This window comes from Kogia breviceps, chromosome 10 (assembly GCF_026419965.1).
Source record: "Kogia breviceps isolate mKogBre1 chromosome 10, mKogBre1 haplotype 1, whole genome shotgun sequence".
Taxonomy (NCBI): Eukaryota; Metazoa; Chordata; class Mammalia; order Artiodactyla; family Physeteridae; genus Kogia; species Kogia breviceps.
The window spans coordinates 14721015-14733734 of NC_081319.1; the positions used below are offsets into that span (position 1 = coordinate 14721015).

The 12720-nt window shown below is 35.2% G+C and overlaps 1 protein-coding gene across 2 annotated transcripts in view; it reads right to left on the reverse strand.

Moving 5' to 3' along the window:
- Positions 1-12720, reverse strand: part of CNTN6 (contactin 6) — a 304375-nt gene that overhangs the window by 66055 nt on the left and 225600 nt on the right. For both annotated transcript variants that reach the window (XM_067043597.1, XM_059075379.2), the window contains exons 8-11: positions 9833-10017; positions 6707-6843; positions 5105-5234; positions 3037-3187 (exon numbers count right to left, since the gene is read on the reverse strand). In XM_067043597.1, coding sequence (XP_066899698.1) covers positions 3037-3187; positions 5105-5234; positions 6707-6843; positions 9833-10017 — 603 coding nt within the window. The remainder of the gene's footprint in view (positions 1-3036; positions 3188-5104; positions 5235-6706; positions 6844-9832; positions 10018-12720) is intronic.

Consider the following 12720-nt stretch of genomic DNA (forward strand, 5'->3'; position numbering starts at 1 on the left):
TAAGTCAAATAACTTTTATTCATATATTGCAAATGTTAGAACTATTTTGTGGCATTAGATACTCTTTTAATAGTCTCCTCCCCAAAGTGTTCTTCCAGTGTGGTAGCTATTTGCAAGCTGAATGCAGTTACTTTGCTAGAATTTGGGATCTGTCCTGGCAACACTGACTTGAGAAGGAGAAAAGATCATGGAGAAAAGAGTCAATTCCCTTCTAATGGTTCATATCAAAGCTATAGAAGAAATAATCAACCTTAGGCTTGAATGGGCTTGGAGAGACTACTTGGCTCTCTGTTTTCTTTTAGGAAGATGAGATGCTTCTAATCCATCTTTGATATAGAAGCCTATCAAAGACATGTGACTTACTCTAAGTTATGGTGTAATTAGGATAGAATAGTGGCTGGGCTATCTCTTCATTGTACCATACAACCTCCACAGTAAACCGTTATGCCCTTTCCCTCTTTCCCTCCTCCTTCCCTTCCTCCTTTCCTCCATTCCTTCCTTCCTTTCTTCTTTCCTTCCTTCCTTCTTTCCTTTTTTTTTTTTTTATCACTGCTCTAATTTTTACCTTCAGCCTGTTTGGAAATCACCATGATAAGACTACAAAAAAGCCATCAAGTCAACACAAATAGAAGCATGGGTGCTGCATTTCCCAATAAGCTGCATGGAGTCAACTCTTAATGAAACCAGTCATCTCAGAAAACAATAGAAGAGGGGGCAGGATAGGAAGCATGCAGAAACACAAAGTCTCACAGAGCTGGCTGTGTGTGACCTTTGCAAATTACTGCTTAAGGTCAGCTATACCTGGCAGAGATATACATCTGTAATTACTGTACTCTGCTGAGGCTCCACTTTTTTTCCCAACTTTTTAGGATGCATATTCAGGAGATAATTTTATTTGTTTTCTTTTGCTGAAACCTGTAATGAAATTCTAAAGCAATGAGTGAATGGGATTATGAAAGAAGAATCTGTAAATAAAAATCATGTGGGCCATTTCTTTAATCCCAATGAGACGATGCTGAATCTGATATAACTATTAGTGACTGTTTGGAGGCTAAAAAGATCCCAAATTCATCCTATATGGGGCAAAACAAATAAAACAAAAATCTGAAAAGCTGTTTTAAAAAGCAGTTTCCCGTGTACCCTACAAAACTTTTCTTTCTCCGCCCCCCCCCTCATTTTCTTACCTCCATCTAAATCTTTTTCCTTTTCTTTCTCTTCCCAACATAACTTGCATTTGGGTCTTTAAAGGTTATAGAAGGTTAACAGTAGTCATTCTAGCTTTTTAGGTGAAAACTTACAGTCACTTTAGTAAATGAAGCAGAGCTAATCAATCTTTCCGAACCCTCAGTACAGAGCCTGTGTTTGAGCCTATGGGATCTCTTGAGTTTTCCTGTTCTACAGCAATATATTTAAACCTTGATTAGGATTTAGGAATGAAAGAGAAAACATTTAAAGAAGATCCACATCCAGATCTGTTGGGAGTGCTTGCAGCAGTTTCCCAGGTAGTCTACATTAGGAAGGAGCCCAGCCGGGGCAGAGCACCAGTTTTCCTTTCACCCTTCTTTTCTTCTTAGTTTCGAATTATCTGTTCTTATGTCTTGAGGCATTTCCTCCCAGAATAGCCTTTCTCTAAAGCTGGTAATGCCTTACATATTCATCCTTTTGGACATGTTCATTCATTCTGCAGAGTTTGGATTCTGTGCCAAGGCACAGGACATACAAGGATACATTTGACAGAATCCCTCTCCTGGGAAAAGCTTCAGTCCGGGGCTGTAGAGACCCCTGGAGACAGAAATCAGTAAGAAAAGACAGAGTGCCTTTGAAGGGGCTTTCTCTTGTATATCTCGCCATGTCAGGAGAGGGTCTACAAGGCAGCAGATATAACAGTGAGAACACTCTACACAATTAACACTGTTTATTTGCTTATTTTAACTTCCTTTCCTCTCTTCCTGACCACAAATGCAATCTGAGGTCAGAAATGACAAAATGGTGTCCCTACAACCTGCCTATGGACATTTTTTCTGGCTCAGAAGTTTCAGGGCCAAAAATCAGATTTCTAGCTTTTCCTGAAATGTTAGAGGTTCTTCCCATAAAACAACATTTGACTGAATTCGGAGTTATGACTGCCTCTTTTAGGTGTAGAACTCACTCTCCAGTCCTTCACAGTCTTCCAGGATTGACAGATAGCCATTTATTCATCACACTTTAGTTGTCTTTTCTTTCACTTGGCCTGTTTCATTATTTATGTTACCTGCCTGGTATGTATATGAGTTTGTGACACGTATGATGCTGAAGAAGTGCCCATTGAACCATTTTCATATCTCAGCACAACAGCTAATTCATAGTAGTACCCCATTGTGTATTTGATCACATAGAAACACACATCGGTCATTAAATTAGAGCTGCAACTGTAGTCAAGTCAACTCTGCGTATTCAAGGTTCTACAGCACAATGGACTGAAATGTATTATGAGTAGAGAAAAACACCTGTTTGGGGGCTGTCAAAACTCTCCCAGAAAACATGCCAGTGTGGATCAGGGATTTCTCAACCACATCCATAGTAGAAGGAAACCTCTTTTCTTTCTCTACAGGAACCTCTACATTTTTTTTCATGTGGTGAATTCATTTTGTCGTGGGGTGAACACCTGTGTGACTATTTAAAAACCGCAATGCCAGGTGTGTGAGTATGAGTGCCTCCTTTGTACAATGCTCTTCTCAATGATTTCTCAGGAGGCTGGGTCAGGAAAAAGCCTTCAAACTGAATATAGAAAAAGGTGTTAAAGGATTCTTTAAAATATATCTGTTACAAGTGCATGCACTGAAAATACTGCAGTCAAATTATACAAACAGCTTGTAGCCTTGTAAATCCTTTTGTTTTTACCATCATGTGAAAATGTTTGGTATCTCCACATATGTAGTTATAAATTGGGAGGGAATAATAAGGGAGGAATTTTGGAAGACCTAGTAAACCCTAAAAATCTGGAAGATATTATATTACAAAATATTTAAAATATTAAAACAAAAGAGATTTGTTTACCTTTTGCTTTGTCTCAGGCTCTCCATTCCTCTTTTCCAGGAGATGGCGGCCCTAGGGAAAGCATTCGGTTTGCATTCGATCACAATATCCCCACCAACTTGAACAACTGAATTTTTTTTAATGGGATTTTTGGAGAAATCAGGAGCTGAGGCTAAAAACAAAATTACAAAATTGTTAAATTACTAATATCTGCAAATAAAACTTTTTTCAAGCACTTTGCTCAAGGTTTTTTTGGGCTAGTTATGGATTTGGCATTTTGGAGTCAGTTTCCATTTGTAAAATGAAGATGACAGTAGATATTACCTCAGAAAGTCTAGGTCTTGAATGAGATAACATTCAATGAAGGAGGGTAAATAGTGCCTGGCACAAAGTATGGGCTCAGTAAATGTAATTTATTTTTGTTTTGGTGCTGGTCATTGTGACAACAAAAGCAAGCTGGAGTGAGGGAGGAAGCAAGTTACAAAAAGTCACATTCTTAATAATATTTATAATGAAGAAGGTGAAGCTTGTTCCACAAGAACAGAAGATGGAATTTAAACCCTGATTAGGGAAATTACTAAGTCTGTTCTAGCCAAGATAATAATCCTAAATGTGAATATACATATATGACAATGAATTACCTTTGAAGTAAATCAGAAGTACATCACCATTATTTTAGATTTCTTCAGGCATGCCTTTAACTAGAAAAATGGAAATAGTCTGCCTTCTGTTGAAGCAGGCAGGCTGAGTAGAAACTTTAAAAAAAAAAGCACACCTAATCTTTGTCAGTTTCAACAAATACCAGTTCATGAGGGTGATAAATAATTAGACTGCCTGGGTGCTTCCAAGTCTTCCCAGCTCCATTCTTGTGGGAACCTATGTGTCCAATCCCCATTCCTAGCCTAAAGTCTACGTGAGCTGAAGTTCTTTCAGATATGCCATGTTCTCTTGCTTCTGGGCATTTCGAGTATGGTTTCTCTATCCTTCCACTGACTTGTGCATTCTTTTTCTTCTGATCTCAGCTTAAAGAGAATGCTCTCAATTTAGGATATGTTCAACTGATAACACCTATTCAATTCTTCACTGTAATAATCATGATATTTTAAAATTTAGCCTTTTTTCTCTGTGAAACTATAGGTTCTATGAAGGTAAAGGTCACTTTAATTTTGATAATTATGTTTTAGGTGTTTAGTACACAATAAATATTCAATAAATACTGACTAAATGAATAAACAAATGAATCAATGTCCATCACCCATATGCTCATGAAACTGTCTTTTTGCTTAATTCCTCCTCTCTTTCATCTCCTGTCTTCATACCATTAAGAAAGCCTTAGGATGAAAGATATCAATGAGTCATTTATCCTGACAGACACCACTGGTTGACTGTCCCAGAATATCATCTGCAAACCACTTCTATCTCAAAATTTTCCACTAAAGGGGCTTATTTTCCCAGCTTCTCTTGAGGTCTCAGTGGTCACATGACAGGATTCTAGCTAATGACATAAAAGGAGTCTGCTGTAAGGGCTCAGAAATTTTTGCTTTTCTGATGAAAAGGACTGTCCTCTCTGTCTTCTTCTGCTTTGAGTATGGACTTGATTTCTGTAGCTACATCAGTCATCCTGGAACCAGGAGGCTACAAGCATGAGGAAAGAGTTTAAAGAATAACATCATCAAGTCACAGTGCCATTGCTCAGCTACCACCCCTGAAGTTATTATTGAGATAAAATAAATTGTTGTTTAAGTCTCTATAAATTGAGGTTTTCATTTCTTATTTTCTTATTTTCAGCTGAAAACATTGCTAATAGATGCTTTTGGGGTTGTATTCAAAACCTCATGCTCGGATCAGCTTTGGAGGAGCCACTTCTGGTTTGGATGAACCCAAAACTGGGCTCCTCCAAGCCCTAATATATTGCCCTAGCAGAATAATAATTCTCACTTTGCATTTTTTTAGAAGCTAATTTAGACATTTTTCATTATTTCAAGGAAAAGCAATTTCTAATTTACAGAAAAATTGGATTCATATTACATATAATCATAGCTTGCTAAAATGTCAGTTTGAATTTTTTGGCTATAAATGAATGACTTACCTAATACTCTCAATTCTGCATTTGCATAAATTATCTGATATTTGTTTTCTGCAGCACATTGGTAGATACCAGAATCTGACACATTCAGCATAGTTATGATAAGTGTCCCATTTTCTATTTGAATTCTTTCCTAATAAAAGAAAAGTCACATAAAGATGCTAGTGTGTTAACGTTAGTATTCTCTTATCATTTATGCATATCTATGAGCTATGATATTTTGGTGTATGAGAACTGTTGCTTATGAATATGAGGTTAGTATACCTCAAGATCCTGAGAAGCTTTCTGGAGTTTAAAAAAATGAAAATGTTCTTAGTATAATTTTAGTGGTTAGTATATATTATGTTACCTTATTTCTTTGAATATTGGCATTCTTTGCATAGAAGGTATGTTACCTTTCTGTTATACGGTATATAAAATAATTTGGAATACTCTACCATTCCAATTTTCCAGAAAACATGGTTGACAATAATGTTAGACATGGATAGAGTGATTAGCAAATTTCCTTGGATTTCCATCATAATGTCTCAAAAAGACTTAAAATATGATGACTTGATAATTTTCTAATTGAGTACATAAGTTGAAGGAGCTAAATTCTTCTTTTCTGCAGTTGACTGTAAAGTATGTTTAAATAGCCAAAATCTGTTGCAGAATCCAATTTGGAGTATAGAAATATAATTTTGAGTGTATAGAATGAAATAGTTTAATAGTGCAAATATAACTTTAAATATTTCAGGGTACCTATTACCATCCTCTAAAGATAACAAAAGTAGGCTGGAGGAAACAGGGAATGTTACATGCAAAAGGGATTCATGAATTAAGTTTCAGTAAAGCCGAAACAAAGAACAGTGTTCCATTCAGATTCTAAACAACAGATGCTCCTTTTATCTCTAACTGTGCCTATAAGTGCAAAGTAGAGTGGAGAATTAACACAATTATTTGGATAATTTGATGGGAAAAATAACCTTGTCTCATTTTCTGCATATTATAGAATAAGGTGTGCTTTAGACTGAAAAATGTGGATAACTGCCTCAGTTCTCTACTTCCCTAAGTTTAGAGACAGCCATTAGCTTTCATAAAACCAAGATACTGGGTAATGATTAAGAGCTTGGGTTCTGGAATCAGATTATGCTTAGAATACTAATTCTAACATTTACTAGCTGCGGTGTGATTTTGGACAAATGGACTTAAGCCCTCTGAAACCAATTTTTTTTCATTTATAGAAATAATAATCATATCTCTCTCTCATAAAATTGTCATGAGGATACGATAAGATAATGCATGGAAAATATTTAACACAGGGCCTGGCTCATATGAGAGTTCAGTGGATGTTGTTGATGATGATGATGATAATGATATCATCTGAATACGGATCCATCACAGTAATGTGTGACCTTGTACAAGTTGTGTTCTCTACCCTCAGTTTTCTCATTTGAAAAATGGTGATAATATTAATAGCTATGTGAGGATTAAATAAATTAGGGTATATCAAGATTATACTGTATTTCCTGGCACCTACTAAACACTCCAGAAACATAGTTTCTGTTAGTAACAAAATTTCCCTAGCAGAGTAGGTGAATGTTTAATATCAGCACAGTTGCTTACCTCTGGATTGAGGCGTTCACCATTCTTTAACCACGTGTACCAAGGGTTTGGCTTTCCACTAGCTTTGCATTCCCAAAACAAGCTGTCATAGATGGACAGGTATGTATTTTGGATTTTTTGTTCCCATTCTGGAGGGGCTGTTTCAAAAAGAAACAACAGCAGCTATTTAGCAAGTCAGTTATCCAAGACATTATTTTACATTCCAAGGACTGTAGAAATCAGAAGGACAAGACTAACTGGGTCTGGCAGTACTGTACACACATGATTTGAGGGAAGAGAAATGCAGGACCCCCACAGTGGGATAAGAGAAACACTGTTGTAAATATCAGTGGACCTGTTGCATAAGATTGATGTTTGCCTTTTGTCATTTTGTTGCATCTATATAAAAACTTGGGAGTTGTGGGAACAAGGCTAGGGAATAATTCCATGTTAAATATTAGTATATAGGTCAAGTTAGAAAATGTATATCAAATCTGAACCCTCTGTGGGCAAAAGGTCATTGATTACATTTGTATTAAACTAAGTAAAATAATTATATCTATACCCGATATAATTACAATTCAGTAGCTTGAAGCATAAATCAAATATCAGCCTCATCACATTTTAGTACGGTTATAATCCAGTTTCTTTTCCCTACATAAAATTCTTGACAGGGAATGAGAACTTTTGGAGTTGTATATACGTTAAGCATCTTAACTTTAATCCTAGGCATGAATTTTCCAAACCTTATTTTCTAATCTGAGAAAGTTCTACATAGTTCTGAAGCAAAAAGCACCTGGTATAATTGATGTTGAAATGTTATTTAAGTGTAAGGTAGTATTATCCTTTCTAACATTCATGGAAACAGGAGTGTATAAGTTAAATGCTTTAAAATTAATATTTCTTCTATAAAGATGATAGGAAAATTTCTGGATTTTCAATTTAATCCCTCTCCTTTGTTTAGATCTGTTCTAGATGTGTTGGAGTGGAGGAGCCTTCCTTTGGGATCTCAATCTATTACAAGCTAGGTGTTTTACATGTGTTGTACTCAATTCTCCCTCCAAACTTTTATAGAGGATTTTGTTTTATGGGTGTTAGGTAACCTGCTCAAGAAGACATAGTTAGAAAAGAGAAACCTATCTTTTTACTCTGAGAGCAGAGCCAAAGTCAAGGGCTTGTGTTCAGTTTGTTTATTTGGGAGTGCTGGCCAAGGGTAAGGTGTCAGGAAAAGGGAGAGTCAACAGGGAAGGAAAGAGTTAATGCAAGGATGAGTTATTGAGTTGACCACCAGCATGGACGATTGTTACTCCATCCTCTGTGAATGTATAAGGAGTGTCTATAACTGCCTACCCAGGAAAGGAGGAGGAAGCATTTATTCATTGGCTCTTTTTCACAGTTATTCAAGGGCAGTGCAGGTGTTAACTATTAGGACATCCAGGTTGTGTGTGCTTAAGTGCTGAGTAGGTTCTTGAAGGGGCCAAAGAAAACTGGAGCAGGAAACAAGATGGCCTTCTGTGGCACCTGCGGTAATCAGGCTAGCTACACCTGCAAACCACGGTGCTGAGCTGGTCACTGCAGCAGTAGTTGGAGAAAGTGGAACTGAGAGTCTTTGAAATGATGCACAAGTATATCTGACTTTCAGGGTGTTTCCACTGTAACTTCCACTTCCACAAAGATAGAAGGTCCTTCAGGGAGGAGAGGAAGAAACCATGATGTCCCACTGTGGTGAAAAGTAAGCCTAGATTACCTCCTGTGGAAATCAGGGCAACTTCCAGTTACACAACATGTTTTTCACAACCTTGAGAGATAAATGAAGGAGCCCTTAGAAGAACTGAGTGTATGGGTAAAATTGATTCATGTTTCTATTTATTATTTTTTAAATGTATAATTTGTAGGTAATTGTTCAGAAATTGCCCTAACATATGTTTGACCTGGGAGAAGAAATGCATGATTATATAAAATCTACATAGCTTACAGGAGTTTGAGATATATATGGTTTGTTGCGTAGTGCAATAACTGTAACTTTAAACCATAATTATTTATTTAATGTGTACATTCTTTGGATGCTTAGGATTCTGAAGAACAAAGTTTTAAATCTTCAACTAAGTAAGAACTACATTAAAAAAAAGCTTAGGATTTCAAGTCTTCCATATGGGCTTAGGTTTTAGATTTATTTTTTCCTCCTGTCAATGGTTGTGTAACTCACTTAATTCCTCTAAATGTTTTCCATTTTTTATAATGAAAATAATATTTTATAAACTTATTTTGGAGGTTATAAGGACACAATATAGATGGATATTTTTCCTCCAATTACTTTATTACTGATTAGAAATGTGTCACATAGAAACATGTCACATAGAAAATGACTTTGGGCCATGTATAAATACAGTTTTAAAATGTCCCCTAGCACAGGTGTATTAAATTTAGCAAAGAAGTTAAGAATATTTTAAAAGCAAACATTTTGATAATTATGAGGTATATTTTATGGTTTTTTGGCATCAAAAAAAAAGAAAAAGTGAATTTCATGCAAGTGTGTATTTTGGCCTGGATGAAAGAAGACATAAAGACAACTTTTAGAAAATATATGCTTTCACCATCTCTCTTAAGTCCATGAGAGATTCTGATAATTGCGTCAAATATATTTTTTAAATGAAGTAATGAGTTTATTTTTCTATTACCTACATATGAGTAGACAATTATGGGAAATATAAACAAATACTGAAAACTACCATTAAGTATTATGTTCCTCCTGTCATTTTCTTCTTCTTTTGTAAGTTCTACTTGGGATTATAATTAAGGTTTTCATAGGCTGTTGCTGAATGTTTTAAGGGAAATATATTGAATTCCATTCTACTTTGTGTTATAAACGTCTATGGCTTTTCCATGACATTGCTGATATTTCCAAGGCAATTATAATAAACAATAGCATGCTATTATTTATTAGCATACTATGCTGAAATTAAAGCCATATTTTAAAAATGGTCATTCCCATCTGCTAATCATGGTATTGATAAGCATCCTTTCCTGGAAATGTGTCTTCTCTATTTCTCCAATGACACTTTTCCACAACATGCTAAAGACCTTCACTATTTACTATGAAGGATATGACCAATTATTTCATATACTTTTTGAAATTCATTAGCTCACCATAGAAAATGAGTTGACCTTTTGCAAGATTTCTTCCTCGAAGGTTACTTGCAATACACTCATAGACGCCTTCATCTTCCTGTTGAAAGTTTGGGATTTCAAGGATAGCTTGGGATTTGCTGTACTTGACTTTCCCAGGCAACGGGCTTCCATCCAGCCTCCTCCAACTAATATCAGGGACTGGACTAAACAGTTATACCTCATTAGAATAGAAGATGGTTCAGTCTTTATGACAGCAGGATAAAATAAGAATTCCTTAAGCATAACTCTCAAGGGAAAAAAAATCAATCAATATATTATATTGTGACTAGTTTTCAGATCATGCAGTCATTCGCCATTCACTCATCCAGCGATTTATAACACTATTAAGAGCCTGTCATGTGCAAGTCACAGTACTAGGATCAGGGAATAAACTGATGACTGAACTAAACATGTTTTCTGCCCTCATGTTGCTCACAGACTAGTGGGAAAACAGGCAATAAACAAATTATAAAAAACAAATATATTTGTAAATTGCAATAACTGAAACAAAGGAAGTAAGGTGCAGAGATAATAACAAGATTATATCAGTTTAAACACGGTGGTCAGGAAATTCTTTGTGAAGATGTGACTTTTAAGAGGAGGCAAGCTCTCTCTGTTTACAGATTCTAAGACAAAAATACAGATTCCTCCATAGCTAAATTGGTACTAATATGTAACTGAAGACATATGTGATGGGTGAGCTAAATTATTGAAGGGGATCAGTATTATATAACAAACAGACCCAGATGAATTGGGAGCACAGAATCTATGATCCTCAAAAGAATGTACTTATTTATACCCAAACTTAAAACAAAATGAGATAAAAGATAACTTTACATTGTACTCTGTCTCTTTTCAGAAAGAATTTGTAAAGAATTCCTTTATTTATAGGAATTTAGCTTAAGGTCTTTAATATGTTTAGCCTAATACGATTATCTTTTTAAACAGCAAAAATACCATGGTGAGGAAGGCCTCACTTCTACAGATAGAATGTAAAGAAATGTAGGTTATAAATAAAGTTATAACCAGAAAATCTTCCCTAATAAACCAATCATTTGTAAAATCAATCCCCAGTCTATTCGCTCTATCATCTTTCCTTTTTTACTTTCAAGTAATTCTTCATTCCCTTATGGATTTTCAGGTGCTTTAAATATTTCTGTTCTTAACGTATTTCAAATAATAATAATAACAGTAAATCATTTTGCAAAGCCAAATTATAAACTTTGTAGAAGATGAAGAATTTTTTTCAAATCCATGAAACTGATGTAGGAGAACCATTCAGTAACATACAAAGTGGTTGACAAATGAAGATCTACGGAGTCTGAGCAGTAACAACTGCAGAAAATTGGTGGTGATGACTGAGTAGAAACTTCAAGTAAAGCAGGAAAACTGATGAAGGCTCAGGAATTTTTTATTGCAAACAATGATGATCCTGCTGTGCAAATCAAAGATATATATCATGCAGAAAGTCATACATGTGCTCCCACTTATTTCACAGGAAACATACTCCCCAATCAATGTTTGATTCATCTGTTTTTCTCAGAATTAGCATGTAGTGACAAATACAACTTGAATTTTGTTAAACACAACATCATTATGTATTATGATAAGTTTTGCTGTTGTCCTTTTAAAAAGTTTTGCCACTCGCCACAACTTTAGGTTGATATTTTAGTAAAATGGCATATTCTTGCCAACAATTAACCCAGATAACTGGTTTTCTTATTCATTCATTTTATGAAATACCAAACTAAGAATAAAAATAAAGTTCTAGAAGAAAGTTTACTCACAGAGAAAGATCTTCACCGAGTCTGGGGCAGTATTATCCAATTTTTAAAAATACATGTAATGTGTATGTGAACATGGAAAGTTAGTAGCTATAGGTGGTGAGATTATGAATGCCTTTTATTCTCCTTTTTTCTGCTTATCTCAATTTTTCCATTATTTTCCTACAATGAGCATGTATTACCCGTGTAATAGAAAAATTCTAAGAAAATTTATGTACAAAGAGAAAAATATTATAAATAGAGGCCCTGATATTTATCTGAATTCATGATCCTTTGTTGCCTTTTTATGATATGTATCTCTGAGGTTTATGACAAATACATGCAAAATATTCAACTGAAAAACATTTTAACCTAAAACATTCAGACAAAAAAAAAATTTCAGTAAAGACTATTTTCCCATTGTTATATCATTGTTTTGTTTTAACTATGAAGACAGAAGTCAGTTTTTAAGCTAACTAAATATCTAAATCTCTGAACCAGAAATCGAATGGTTTGACATTTAATAATAATATCTGTAATAATATCACAATGAAGAGCTACGGTTTATTAACCACAAACTATGTGCCAAGCACTATGTGTATAATATGTAATTATAATTTCATTTTCTCTTTCTGTAAGTGAAGGTGGCACAGCTGGGATTTATTTCCAGGTTTCTTTGTCTCAGAATCGTTGTGCTTACAAGACAAAACAGACAGCACAGCTACTGTAAAATCATCCTCTGATAGCTTTCAATTTTTGTGGTTTTGTAAAAGTGAATCACCATCTTAAGTGGCCCAATTAAGTGGGGGTAAAAAGAACAAGTCCCACCAATCCCAATTATTCTGACCTTTCCCTCCAAAAGAACTCAGTGAGGACACTGGAGTCTCTGGACAAGCATTTTTCCCTTGAAGGATAAAATAATGTATCCTATATAGACACACCTTTCCAATAGAAGTAGTGTAGCAGATAATGTCAGTGCTTCACCCGTTTTCTTTCTTATCCCTTAGCACCCCAAATGCTGATGTGCTTTCACCCTCAACAGTTAGTACATGCATCATTTTGCTGTCAACTACCCTTAAGCCGCTGTAGCTAACTTTTCCTTCA